The following is a 14,780-nucleotide window of genomic DNA, read 5'->3' as shown; positions in this document are numbered from 1 at the left end:
CCCTAAACATTAATGTTTCAGTTCAGTTCAGTTCAGTCGCTTAGTCGTGTCCGACTCTTTGCGACCCCATGAACCACAGCACGCCAGGCCTCCCTGTCCATCACTAACTCTCGGAGTTCACTCAAACTCATGTCCATCGAGTCGGTGATGCCATCCAGCCATCTCAATCTCTGTCATCCCCATTTCCTCCTACCCCCACTAAAGGCGGACACAAACCCAGCGCATTTAGAGATACAATGTCTACAAAATAACTGATAGGTACTGTTCGAAAGCAACCATGATTCAGGAAAGCACTAAGGAACTGAGGAGGAGACAAGTAAATGCAATGTGGGATCCTGGATCCCACAGCATAGGATTGAATCCTGTACTGAAAAAGAATATCATATTAGTAAACAAGTGCCAAAATTTGAATAATGTCTGTTATAAGAGTTAACATGGCATCAATGGTAACTCCCTCGTTTTATACACTATACAGTAGTTTGGGAAAGTTAAGGATACTGGAATTTTCTGGTTCTGCAACATTTTGTAAGTTGATGAAAGCTCAAGAAATAAACAAAATTAAAATAAAGACAGTCTGGAAAACAGAAAGGATTTTAGAATCCAAGAGACCTCAGTTGAAGTTCACCTATGGGAATCTCAGAAAAATTACTTTATCTCAGTCTGCCTTCTTTTCTTCATCTGTGAAATTAGAAAATGAAACAAAACAAGAAGTCCATACCTCAAAGAGCTGTTATAGGAATTCAAGGAAATAATTTTATGTAAAGTGTAACACTGGGCACCTTACTGGTTTGCTACTAAAAAAAGAATCAATATTTTTGAAAACTTAGTTTCAAGACTTCAGTCTTTATCTTGTAATTTATTGTGGTGTGATATTAAGTATACTATTAGTATCCATTTGCAATCCAGATATATTTAAAAGAGTATTCAAAAATTAATAGAAGATGTTTCTTATATTCCTAGATTAGTAAAACCTTACAAGCTCATGCTTTAACCAATTCATAATTTGTATGAGTACTCCCAGATACTTTCCTGCCCACAGGCATGAAGGAAAGGACCGCACTGGAGCAAAGAGTACTCTGCACTCTAAAAGCTCTTGTAGATTTATAATTAAAACATCAATCTTGCCCTACAGGGTATGTCTGTGATATACCCTTAAGAAGGCACTTATCACAAAAAAATACAAAATAACTTATCTCCCATAACAGTGAGCTCCTTGAGGCCAGGGCTATGTTTTACTTGGCTTTTCATCTCCCCGAGGCCAAATGATACACAGATCTATTGTGAATTTCTATTAGAAAACATATAAAGAATGTTTAAACTATTAGTTGTTTGACAGTTAAAAAATCTCCTATCTTTCAGGCACTGATTAAGCCATAATCTCTATTAGGTGACTGACTAAGTATGCTTTGGTACTATTTAAATGTCAATTAAAAAGTTAATCATAATTCAAATGCGCACCTTTATTCCTGCTCATTACTGACTTCCCCGGTGGCTCACTCGGTAAAGAGTCTGCCTGCAACGTGGGAGACCCAGGCTCAGTCCTTGGGTTGGGAAGATCTCCTGGAGAAGGAAATGGCAACCCACTCCAGTATTCTTGCCTGGTGAATTTCATGGACAGAGGCGCCTGCTGGGCACCAGTCCATGGGGTCACAAAGAGTCGGACACGACTGAGTGACTGAACACTTTCACTTTCTCCCCTTTACTACTCCAAGTTAGTAAATATCTCTGCAGAGATACTGTGTGGCACCTAACATGCGCCTACATTAAACTATGAATATTGTGTGTACTGTGTTCATTATCCAACTTACTTCCTCCCAGTGACTCCAGAAGATATTATCATTTTGCAGATGAGGAAACTGAGGCGTAGAAAAGTGAACAGACCTGCCCGACTCACAGCTAGAAGCTCCCGGACCCCCGGCTGATGTCAGAGCCCACGCTCTTCCTTTCCGTAACTTCTCCTTCCTGTTGTGGTTGATTTTCTAATAGAATCGAGGAGAGGAAGTTAAAAGTCAAGAAGGACTATCACAGTGTGAACAAAAAGATAAATAGCCACATGTTAACCCAGGCCCAGCATTTGTCAGACCACTTCTTTTGGAAATACAGGTCCACCTCAAATATCTCAGGAACTCTGCACAGAGAGATGTTCCACACATTTAAGTGCCAGATTTGCAAGGGAGAAAAGACAGGATCAGAAATGGAAACATTATTAATTACCCAATCAACTTTCTACTCTAAATGGAAATAGCCACTCATAAATCTCCTTTATGAGTTTAAGGGTAAACATTCAAACCATTTTGTTCAGAACATCAGGCTCCTGGCTGGAATAAATAAAACCTGAAGCCACTGTGTTGAAGCAAAGAAATTATTTTACTCTGTCCATTTTGTTACAGTACCCAAAGTAAGGACATGCTACTGCATCCCACACCAACTTCAGCCTGAAATTGCATAAGGCTAAATCCCAGAAGAGAATATTTCATTCATTCATCCAATAAGGATTTACTGACTATCTACTATGTTCCAGGATCTCTTTGGACATTTGAGATACATCAAGAACAGATGATAAAACCTCCACCCATGAAGCTTACACTCTATTCACAATGGCTCTTTTTTGCCTATAGTATAACAAGAAAATCAACCTGAAGGGCTTCCTTGGTGGTTCAGTGGTTAAGACTCCACACCTCCGATTCACGGGGGCAAAGGTTCCATCCCTGGTCCAGGAACTATTAAGATCGCATATGCCACATGGCATGGCCAAACAATTAAACAAAAAAGAAAGAAAGAAAGACAATGAACCTGAACAACTCGATGGTGAGAAAAACTGTAACTTCTCTGGTTTCATTTGAGAATAAACAAGAAAAATCCAGGCACAATCAATGCTCTCTGAGTCCTTCTTTATGACTTTCAATTCCAGGTAGACAAAATTTAGGACATCGTTTAGAAAGAAACCTTTAAAAAAATATAGGAATTCAGTTCACCATGCAAGGCAAGCCCTTGAAAGAGCCCACATGAGCTTTCAAAGATGGGGAAGCCTAGCAGCCGCCATATCCACCTATGCAATAGTGTGCTCTGTTTCTGGGTGGTTTTAAGTAAAAGAAGGGAAGCAGCTGTAAATGATGAGACGTACAAAGCTGAGAGTCATACAAAGAAACAAACCAAAACACACTGTCAAGAGCACTGACACTGTAGTTCACAGAAAGTACAGTTTAGCATCTGATGAATAATCCATTTTGGTTTTCACAGCATTCCTCCATGAAGAGTTCATTGAGAAACATTACACTCCACGAACAAAGAGTATTGAGGTGTTTGTTTTCAAGGTGCCACTTAACTTTGAAAGCATGTAGCTAATATATTGCCTGTGGTATCCAACAGGCAAGGTGTAAGAAGAGCAAACATTCCTAAGGTTTTAAAAATAGTAGGATATTATAACTTGGAAGGCAAGCCCTAACATACCAAAAGCCAGAGATCAGTCGACTCCGTTTAAAATAGAATTTCCTCACTGCTGTAGCGCCTTCAAACATACCATTGTGCAAAATCAGATTAAATGCTTCCCAGAGATCCTCAGATGATTGTCCCTTCTGCAAAGCACTTTCCTTTGAATAAAAAAATACAAAAAGACTAAAATAGAAAAGTGTATTATGCCAAAAGGATCACTCTTACTACCTTATGCTTAAAAAAGAAAAATTCTTGTCAACTGTTAGACATTTGATTCTCACAAAAATACTGGGAGATTGATGGGGTACATAGCATAACATTTCACATATAAGAAATTAAGACGGTAGGGTTGACTCACACAGCTGTGCATGTTGCTCACTGCACAAGGTTTTCCAGCCAAGCAGGCCAGTGAGCACAGGGCTACAACCACATAGAAGAAGGAGCACTTTTTCGAACTTGCATTAACAGCCCCATAGACTTCCCACTAGTCCCGTTTACTATGAGCTTATGGGGTAGACCACCTCAATGATGCCTCTTTCTAATCTGCACCAGGGCACAGTATGGAAAGGTGGAAACTCTTTCCCAAGGCCACCCCAAAACTGCTCGTATTGAAGGAAGCACAATGACTAGAATCCAGGTCTACTGACTTCCAGCTCATGACTTTAAATGAAGGTGAAAATTCTCACAGCAAATGAATTCACTGACTTCCTAGAGACAGTCACTTAGCCCCATCCAGGGATCTCTGGAAGGACTGCTTTGTGACTGGAAGAATGTAGTGTCCACACTAGAAGAGCAGTGTCCATTGCACGAGAAGAGCACTGACCCATCTCTAGACCTTTTCTACAGGTGTTCTCCTCCTCTTTCCCTGACCTTACCTCCTCAGTCTTTATTTACTATGCGCCAGGCCCCACTCCAGTACTCTTGCCTGGAAAATCCCATGGACGGAGGAGCCTGGTAGGCTGCAGTCCGTGGGGTCGCTAAGAGTCGGACAAGACTGAGCGACTTCACTTTCCCTCTTCACTTTCATGCACTGGAGAAGGAAACGGCAACCCACTCCAGTGTTCTTGCCTGGAGAATCCCAGGGACGGGGGAGCCTGGTGGGCTGCTGTCTCTGGGGTCGTACAGAGTCGGACACGACTGAAGCGACTTAGCAGCAGCAGCAGCAGCAGCAGCAGCAGCAGGCACTTTGCTAAGTATTTTAAAAGAATTCTTTCCAGGACTTGCCTGGGGGTCCAGTGGTTAAGACTCTGAGTTGTGGTCCGAAGCAAGAGAAGCCACCAAATGAGAAGCCCATCAAAGCAACTAGAGAAAGTCTGGGCACAGCAATGAAAACCCAGCACAATCAAAAATAAACAAATTAATTAATTTTAAAAAAGAATCCTTCCAGATCTTAACTGAACCCAGCTAGATAAGTGACCACAGCTATAACACAAGGCACCTAGAAACCACCCACCTGAGCCCAGTCAATCCACGGAAACGTAGAAACATGAGAATTAAAAGCTTACCATTGGTTTAGGCCACTGAATCATTTTAGGGTGATTGGTTACACAGCAAGAGATAATCACAAGAAGCAACAGTTAAAACCAGACATGGAACAACTGACTGGTTCAAAATTGGGAAAGAAGTACAAGGCTGTATATTGTCACCTTGCTTGTTTAACTTATACGCAGAGTACATCATGCAAAATGACAGCTAGATAAAGCACAAGCTGGAATCAAGGTTGCCAGGAGAAATATCAACAACCTCAGATATGCAGATGACACCATTCTAATGGCAGAAAGTAATGAGAAACTAAAGAGCCTCTTGAAAGTAAAAGAGGAGAGTAAAAAAGCTGGTTTAAAACTCAACATTCAAAAAACTAAGATCATGGCATCCGGTTCCATCACTTCATCGCAAACAGATGAGGAAAAAATGCAAACAATGACAGATTTATTTTCTTGGGCTCCCAAATCACTGTGAACGATGATTGCAGCCATGAAATTAAAAGACACTTGCTCCTTGGAAGAAAAGCTATGACAAACCTAGACAGCATATTAAAAATCAGAGACATCACTTTGCCAATAAAAGTGCATATGGTCAAAGCTATGCTTTTTCCAGTGTCATGTATGGATGTGAGAGTCGGACCATAAAAAGAAGGCAGACCACCAAAGAATTGATGCTTTCAACCTGTGGTTCTGGAGAAGACTCTTGAGAGTCCCTTGGACAGCAAGATCAAACCAGTCAATCTAAAGGAAAGCAACCCTGAATACTGACTGATGCTGAAGCTGAAGCTCCAATACTTTGGCCACCTGATTAGAAGAGCTGACTCACTGGAAGAGACCCTGATGCTGGGAAAGATTGAGGGCAGCAGGGGAAGGGGACGACAGAGGATGAGATGGCTGGATGACATCACTGATTCGATGGACATGAGTTTGAGCAAACTCTGGGAGATGGTGAAGGACATGGAAGCCTGGCGTGCTGCAGTCCATGGGGTCACAAAGAGCAGGACTAGGACATATTGACCGAATAACAACAACAAAGAGATAACTGAAACAACGCATTTTCTCCCCCTCTTATCTTCAAAGCTATACCCTTAAACCCTTAAACACTGTATCCCCTCGGTGATTATCTGAGTGCCTACTATGTGCAACACTGTATCCCCTCAGTGACTATCTGAGTGCCTACTATGTGCAAGGTAGCAGGGACCAGTGATTAGGGGTATGGGCTTGGATTCAGATGTGTTGAAATCCTGGCTCTCCCACTTGCTAGCTATAAGAACTTGGAAAAGTTACTTAAACTTCTCTGAACCTCAGCTTCTCCAGACAATGGAATGGAAGTCAACCATAACTACTTCCAGAAGCTGCTCAGTTCAGTTCAGTTGCTCAGTCGTTTCCGACTCTTTGCGACCCCATGAATCGCAGCACGCCAGGCCTCCCTGTCCATCACCAACTCCTAGAGTTCACTCAAACTCATGTCCATCGAGTCGGTGATGCCATCCAGCCATCTCATTCTTTGTCGTCCCCCTCTCCTCCCACCCCCAATCCTTCCTAGCATCAGACTCTTTTCCAGTGAGTCAACTCGTCGCATGAGGTGGCCAAAGTATTGCAGTTTCAGCTTTAGCATCAGTCCTTCCAATGAACACCCAGGACTGATCTCCTTTAGAATGGACTGGTTGGATCTCCTTGCAGTCCAAGGGACTCTCAAGAGTGTTCTCCAGCACCACAGTTCAAAAGCATCAATTCTTCGGTGATCAGCTTTCTTCACAGTCCAACTCTCACATCCATACATGACCACGGGAAAAACCATAGACTTGACTAGACAGACCTTGGTTGGCAAAGTAATATCTCTGCTTTTTAATATGCTATCTAGGTTGGTCATAACTTTCCTTCCAAGGAGTAAGCGTCTTTTAATTTCATGGCTGCAATCAGCAACTGCGGTGATTTTGGAGCCCAAAAAAATAAAGTCTGACACTGTTTCCACTGTTTCCCCATCTATTTCCCATGAAGTGATGGGGCCAGATGCCATGATCTTTGTTTTCTGAATGTTGAGCTTCAAGCCAAACTTTTCACTCTCCTCTTTCACTTTCATCAAGAGGCTTTTGAGTTCCTCTTCACTTTCTGCCATAAGGGTGGTGTCATCTGCATATCTGAGGTTATTGATATTTCTCCCAGCAATCTTGGAGGAATAAACAGGAATAAAAATAATGTAGGAAAGCACTTTCTCCCCCTACCCCTAGGAAAATAGGGAACTCCTCTCATGCCTTGGCCATAACTTCACAAAAGCCACTTTCTCGAGAAAGCCTTCCCTAATGGCACTCTCCAAACGTCAAAACACCTGTGTACTTTCCCTGTGTAAACACACATCATCAGCTGGAGTTACCTGTTCGCTTGTTAATCATTTATCCGCGTTAGTCACACCCACTAGAGACCATCAGCTCCCTGAGAAGAGGGTCTGTCTATGGTGCCCTATACCCAGAACCGGAGAAGGCAATAGCAAGCCACTCCAGTACTCTTGCCTAGAAAATCCCATAGATGGAGGAGCCTGGTAGGCTGCAGTCCATGGGGTCGCTAAGGGTCGGACACAACTGAGCGACTTCACTTTCACTTTTCACTTTCACACATTGGAGAAGGAAATGGCAACCCACTCCAGTGTTCTTGCCTGGAGAATCCCAGGGACGGGGGAGCCTGGTGGGCTGCCGTCTATGGGGTCACACAGAGTCGGACACAACTGAAGTGACTTAGCAGCAGCAGCAGCATACCCAGAACAGAGTCTGCCACCCAGAAAAAAAGTGTCTTTAAACACCTGCTGAATGCAAGAAAAGCATTTCGCCCAGAAGCCTAACTCATGCCAAGTATTCTCTAAATGAGTCTGGCCCTGTGCTATGTGCTTCTGCAGTAAGCTTCCTTCCACTAATAAGCTTCCTACCCCAAGGAAGCTTATTAGAGTCCAATGAGGAAAAAGACACATGCAGAACTATCCAATATTATCAAAGATGGTCACTGAGGCCCAAAGTGTCCCTCCAGCTCTGACAAGGCAGAGATTACCTTGTGATGGGGACAACCCAGAAAGGCTTTCCAAAGAAGCAGTGGCATTGGAGAACTCACATTTCAAAGTGCCGGTCCTAAGAAAAAATGGGGTGGTGGCTTTTTCTCTTTAGGGCCCAGAAGCCTAGTCTAAGGCAAAGTCTACATCAGATCAAAAAATAATTTATTTGTTTATCCATTCATTACTCATAAGATGTATACTGAGTACCCAAGAAGTGCCAGGTACTAGTCTAGATATGAGATCAATTAACAATGTCAACAAGCTGGCATTCCGCCCCCAAAAGGCCTCCATAGCAACCCCATCATAACCAGGGTCCCACTCACTCCCCTGTGACCTGGGCCCCCAACAGTATCACCTCCTCTAATGGAGGTCAGGTCTTATCTCTTTCAAAAAAAATATACATCTCCCAGAACTTCCCTAGTGGTCCAGTGGCTAAGACTCCAGGCTCCCAATGCAGGGGCCATGGGTTCAATCCTTGGTCAGGGAAATAGACCTCACATGCTGCAACTAAAAAGAAAAGGATCCCACAGGCTACTACTATGACTGAATGCAGTCAAATAATTTTTTTTTAATAAATTTAAAAACCCCTCTCCAGGCTTCCAGAGGGTATTGCCAGTGGTAGCTGCCCAAGATAAAATAGAATTCTTGCAAATCTTCCTTAAGATGTGTAAGCCGAAAGGTCTTCTGATACAACACTCTCATCTGTGGACAAAGAATGTCACCTGCCATTTCAGTAAACACACAATGTTGTGGCATAAATCCTTCAGCCTCTGAGGCCATCCCTGAGGGTGCACCCTGAGGGGATCCAGGACAGAGAAAAACAGGATAAAGGCCCTAGACAGTTAAGGAGCTTATCAAAGGAATTTCAATTGAGACCAGACTCATAATTCCATTAACTTGAGATATCTGGTTTTTTTTCAATAGCAGTAATCTTTGGACAGTCAACTATCTTCTTGTATGTTTGAACTTATATATTCTGGCTCCTCCCTAACTTCTTCCAGCCAATCCATCACAGCTATCTGAGAGACTATATCCAGGCTTAAGTCCTCAGCAAGTCAGCCCAATAAAAATCTAATTCTCAACTCTTAGGCTGTGCTTTTTTTTTTTTTCTTAATAGAACACATCTTTAAAATCAAAATATGCATAGAAACAAATGAAAATGAAAGCACAACAACACAAAACCTATGTGACACTGTAAAAGCAGTACTAAGGGGAAGGTTCATAGCAATACAGGCATACCACAAGAAACAAGAAGTCAAATAAATAACCTAAATATACACATAAGGCAACTTGAAAAGGAAGAAATTATGAACCCTAGGGTTAGTAGAAGGAAAGAAATCTTAAAAATTAGGGCAGAAATAACTGCAAAAGAAACAAAAGAAACCATAGCAAAAATTAACAAAACCAAAAGCTGGTTCCTTGAGAAGATAAATAAAATAGACAAACCATTAGCCAGACTCATCAAGAAACAAAGGGAGAAAAATCAAATCAACAAAATTAGAAATGAAAATGGAGAGATCACAACAGACAATACAGAAATACAAAGGATCATAGGAGACTATTATCAGCAACTATATGTAAATAAAATGTACAACTTGGAAGAAATGGACAAATTCTTAGAAAAGTACAACTTTCCAAAACTGAACCAGGAAGAAATAGAAAATCTTAACAGACCCATCACAAGCACGGAAATTGAAAGTGTAATCAGAAATCTTCCAACAAACAAAAGCCCAGGACCAGAAGGCTTCACAGCTGAATTCTACCAAAAATTTAGAGAAGAAATAACACCTCTTATTACTCAAACTTACTACTCAAACTCTTCCAGAAAATTGCAGAGGAAGGTAAACTTCCAAACTCATTCTATGAGGCCACCATCACCCTAATACGAAAACCTGACAAAGATGCCACAAAAAAAGAAAAATACAGGCCAATATCATTGATGAACATAGATGCAAAACTCCTTAACAAAATTCTAGCAAACAGAATCCAACAACATATTAAAAAGATCATACATCATGACCAAGTGGGCTTTATCCCAGGAATGCAAGGATTCTTCAATATCTGCAAATCAATCTATGTAATACACCACATTAACAAATTGAAAAATAAAAACCATGTGATTATCTCAATACATGCAAAGAAAGCCTTTGACAAAATTCAACATACATTTATGATAAAAACCCTCCAGAAAGCAGGAATAGAAGGAACATACCTCAACGTAATAAAAGCTATATATGACAAACCCTCAGCAAACATTATCTTCAATGGTGAAAAACTGAAAGCATTTCCCCCAAAGTCAGGAATAAGACAAGGGTGCCCACTCTCACCACTACTATTCAACATAGTTTTGGAATTTTTGGCCACAGCAATCATAACAGAAAAAGAAATAAAAGGAATCCAGATTGGAAAAGAAGAAGTAAAACTCACTGTTTGCAGATGACATGATCCTCTACACAGAAAACCCTAAAGACTCCACCAGAAAATTACTAGAGCTAATCAATGAATATAGTAAAGTTGCAAGATATAAAATTAACACACAGAAATCCCTTGCATTCCTATACACTAACAATAAGAAAACAGAAAGAGAAATTAAGGAAACGTTTCCATTCACCACTGCAACGAAAAGAATAAAATACTTAGGAATAAATCTACCTAAAGAAACAAAAGACCGATATATAGAAAACTATAAAACACTGGTGAAAGAAATCAAAGAGGACACTAATAGATGAAGAAATATACTGTGTTCATGGATCAGAAGAATCAATAGTGAAAATGAGTATACTACCCAAGGCAATCTATAGATTCAATGCAATCCCTATCAAGCTACCCAGACTTTATTTCTTGGGCTCCAAAATCACTGCGGATGCTGATTGAAGCCATGAAATTAAAAGACGCTTACTCCTTGGAAAGAAAGTTATGACCAACCTAGATAGTATATTAAAAAGCAGAGACACTACTTTGCCAACAAAGGTCCGCCTAGTCAAGGCTATGGTTTTTCCCATGGTCATGTATGGATGTGAGAGCTGGACTGTGAAGAAAGCTGATCGCCGAAGAATTGATGCTTTTGAACTGTGGTGCTGGAGAAGACTCTTCAGAGTCACTTGGACTGCAAGGAGATCCAACCAGTCCATTCTAAAGGAGATCAATCCTGGGTGTTCATTGGAAGAACTGATGCTAAAGCTGAAACTCCAATACTTTGGCCATTTCATGTGACGAGTTGACTCACTGGAAAAGACTCTGATGCTGGGAAGGATTGGGGGTGGGAGGAGAAGGGGACGACAGAGAATGAGATGGCTGGATGGCATCACCAACTCAATGGACATGAGTTTGAGTGAACTCGGGGAGTTGGTGATGGACAGGGAGGCCTGGCGTGCTGTGATTCATGGGGTCACAAAGAGTCTGACACGACTGAGCGACTGAACTGAACTGAACTAAACTGAACCCAAGGCAATCTATAGATTCAATGCAATCCCTGTCAAGCTATCAATGGTATTTTTCAGAGAACTAGAACAAATAATTTCACAGTTTGTATGGAAATACAAAACACCTTGAATAGCCAAAGCATATTGAGAAAGAAGAATGGAACTGGAGGAATCAACCTGCCTGACTTCAGTCTCTACTACAAAGCCACAGTCATCAAGACAGTATGGTACTGGCATAAAGACAGAAATACAGATCAATGGAACAAAATAGAAAGCTCAGAGATAAATCCACGCACCTATGGACACCTTATCTTTGACAGAAGAGGCAAGAAAATACAATGGAGAAAAGACAATCTCTTTAACAAGTGGTGCTGGGAAAACTGGTCAACCACTCGTAAAAGAATGAAACTAGAATACTTTCTAACACCATACACAAAAATAAACTCAAAATGCATTAAAGATCTAAATGTAAGACAAGAAACTATTAAACTCCTAGAGGAAAACATAGAGAAAACACTCTCCAAAATAAACCACAGAAGGATCCTCTAAGCAAAAATAAACAAATGGGATCTAATTAAAATTAAATACTTCTGCACAACAAAGGAAACTATAAGGAAGGTGAAAAGACAGCCTTCAGAATGGGAGAAAATAATAGAAAACGAAGCAACTGACAAAGAATTAATCTCAAAAATATACAAGCAGCTCATGCAGCTCAATTCCAGAAAAATAAATGACCCAATCAAAAAGTAGGCCAAAGAACTAAACAGACATTTCTCCAAAGAAGACATACAGATGGCTAACAAACACATGAAAAGATGCTCAACATCACTCATTATCAGAGAAGTGCAAATCAAAACCACAATGAGGTACCATTTCATGCCAGTCAGAATGGCTGTTATCAAAAAGTCTGCAAATAATAAATGCTGGAGAGGGTGTGGAGAAAAGGGAACCCTCTTACACTGTTGGTGGGAATGCAAACTAGTACAGCCACCATGGAAAACAGTGTGGAGATTCCTTAAAAAACTGGAAATAGAACTGCCATATGACCCAGCAATCCCACTGCTGGGCATACACACCGAGGAAACCAGAATTGAAAGAGACACATGTACTCCAATGTTCATTGCAGCACTGTTTATAATAGCCAGGACATGGAAGCAACCCAGATGTCCATCAGCAGATGAATGGATAAGAAAGCTGTGGTACATATACACAATGGAATATTACTCAGGGGTTAAAAAGAATACATTTGAATCAGTTCTAATGAGGTGGATGAAACTGGAGCCTATTATACAGAGTGAAGTAAGCCAGAAAGAAAAACACCAATACAGCAGACTAACGCATATATATGGAATTTAGAAAGAATGTAACGATAATCCTGTATGCGAGACAGTAAAAGAGACACAGATGTATTGAACAGTCTTTTGGACTCTGCGGGAGAGAGCAAGGGCGGGATGATAGGGGAGAATGGCATTGAAATGGCATGTATATTATCATATGTTAAATGAATTGCCAGTCCAGGTTTGATGCATGATACAGGGTGCTCGGGGCTGGTGCACTGGGATGACCCAGAGGGATGGGATGGGGAGGAAAGTGGGAGAGGGGTTCAGGATGGGGAATACATGTACATTCATGGCGGATTCAAGTCAATGTATGGCAAAACCAATACAATATTATAAAGTAAAATAAACTAATTAATTAAAAAAAAAAGAAGACCACATCTTTAGATGAAGAAACTGAAGCCTTGAGGGAGATGACCCTTGACCAACGTCATCAAGCAAACTAACTAAAAGTAGAACCAGACTAGAACCCAGGGGTCCCACATCCCAGGTCTGGATGCTTGACTTTTCAAAGAATTTCCTATTCTACCTTTACAAGCCACAGTTCCAAGAAAAGCCCTTGAGATAAAGAGGGCCACTGATTATTGAGACTAGAGTGTACAGTTACAGTAGCGCGAATAACCTTTCAAAGAACTTACTAGGCAAGCATCAGTCACTGTGTTAAGCACTCTGTGGGAAGTATTTCACTTGAATCCTCACAACTTGTAAGTTGGTACTATTATTTTTCCCATTTTACAGATTACAAAACTAAGGCATGGAGGCGCCCAAAGTCCCACACCTGTTAATAAAAGAGAAAGGGGTGAAGTGGTAGAACGACAGTGCTGAGTAAACTAGGATGGCGGCATCAACGGCCCCCACTAGCTTTGACTCAGTAATTACTGGAGACGTCGACAAGCCCTGTGCAACCTCAACCGGGCTCCAGAACCTGGGCTCCCCGCGTCTCTCCCTCCAGCTGCGGCAGGGTGTGTACGTGATGCAAAGCACCGAGCCTTTTCCTCATCCTGGAGGGGGAGCCTTCGAGGAACTCCACCCCCGCCCTCGCCTGGCACATCCCAGAGCAAAGCCCGCAGCTGGATGCGGACCTCCGCGCGGGCAGTAGGGAGCCGAGCCGGGCAGCGGAACTTCGGGCGACGCTGCCCGGATCGCAGATGGCCTGGCCACCGGGGCAGCGCAGGAGAACGCGAGCCCCGGCCGAGACCGAGTGGGCAGAATACCTTTCGGAGGAAGCTGGCGACCACCTGCTCGAAGGGGTACTTGAACACCTCGTGCACGTCAACCGTGACCCCCATCCCGGCGCGCCGACCACGCCTCCGCCAGCACACTACCGCTGGAGCTCCGTCTGAGCCGGGCCGCAGGCGTACAAGCCCAGGAAGCCTAAGGGGCGTGGGGGTTTTCTCCTTTTCAAACTTTCGAAACTTTATTGTCCACTCGGAAAAACAGACAGTTGGCACGCCCCCCTTCCCTTCCGCGTCCCCTTCCGCCAGTCTGGGCAGCAGGCGAGGGAGGTACCGGGCCCCGGGGCGGAGTCGGTTGGCGGCGTCAGCCGCGGCCCCGCCCCGCCCCGCCCTGGCTCAGGCTCCTTTCCCGGTCTGATCACACCTCGCCCACGCCACGCCCCACGGCCTCGCCACGCCCCACGGCCTCGCCACGGGCTCCTCTGCGAACCCAAGTTTCCACCTCACAGCTGGGGAGTCTTGAACCTTGCTGCTGCTGCTAAGTCGCTTCAGTCGTGTCCGACTCTGTGCGACCCCATAGACGGAAGCCCACCAGGCTCCCCCGTCCCTGGGATTCTCTAGGCAAGAACACTGGAGTGGGTTGCCATTTCCTTCTCCAATGTGTGAAAGTGAAAAGTGAAAGTGAAGTCGCTCAGTCGTGTCAGACACTTGGCGACCCCATGAACTGCAGCCTACCAGGCTCCTCCATCCATGGGATTTTCCAGGCAAGACTACTGGAGTGGGTTGCCATTGCCTTCTCCACTTGAACCTTGCAGCTGGGGCTTTTGTCATCACCTCGCCTGGAGCCTTACTTAAGCCGTTACTGGCAGCACTAAAAGTGAAGTGAAATC

General features: G+C 42.9%; 1 protein-coding gene across 3 annotated transcripts in view; it reads right to left on the bottom strand.

The window, feature by feature from the left end:
• The window catches only part of PRELID2 (PRELI domain containing 2), a 98,048-nt gene extending 83,943 nt beyond the window's left edge, over positions 1 to 14,105 (bottom strand). For all 3 annotated transcript variants that reach the window (XM_055429930.2, XM_088838584.1, XM_088838585.1), the window contains exon 1: positions 13,930 to 14,105. In XM_055429930.2, coding sequence (XP_055285905.1) covers positions 13,930 to 14,004 — 75 coding nt within the window. In that variant the 5' untranslated portion in view covers positions 14,005 to 14,105. The remainder of the gene's footprint in view (positions 1 to 13,929) is intronic.
• Between the last annotated feature and the right edge of the window lie 675 nt (positions 14,106 to 14,780).

The sequence above is a fragment of the Moschus berezovskii genome, chromosome 8 (genome assembly GCF_049115385.1).
Source record: "Moschus berezovskii isolate FMDL1 chromosome 8, NW_MosBer_1.0, whole genome shotgun sequence".
NCBI lineage: Eukaryota > Metazoa > Chordata > Mammalia > Artiodactyla > Moschidae > Moschus > Moschus berezovskii.
This window is presented reverse-complemented; position numbering and strand designations above follow the sequence as displayed.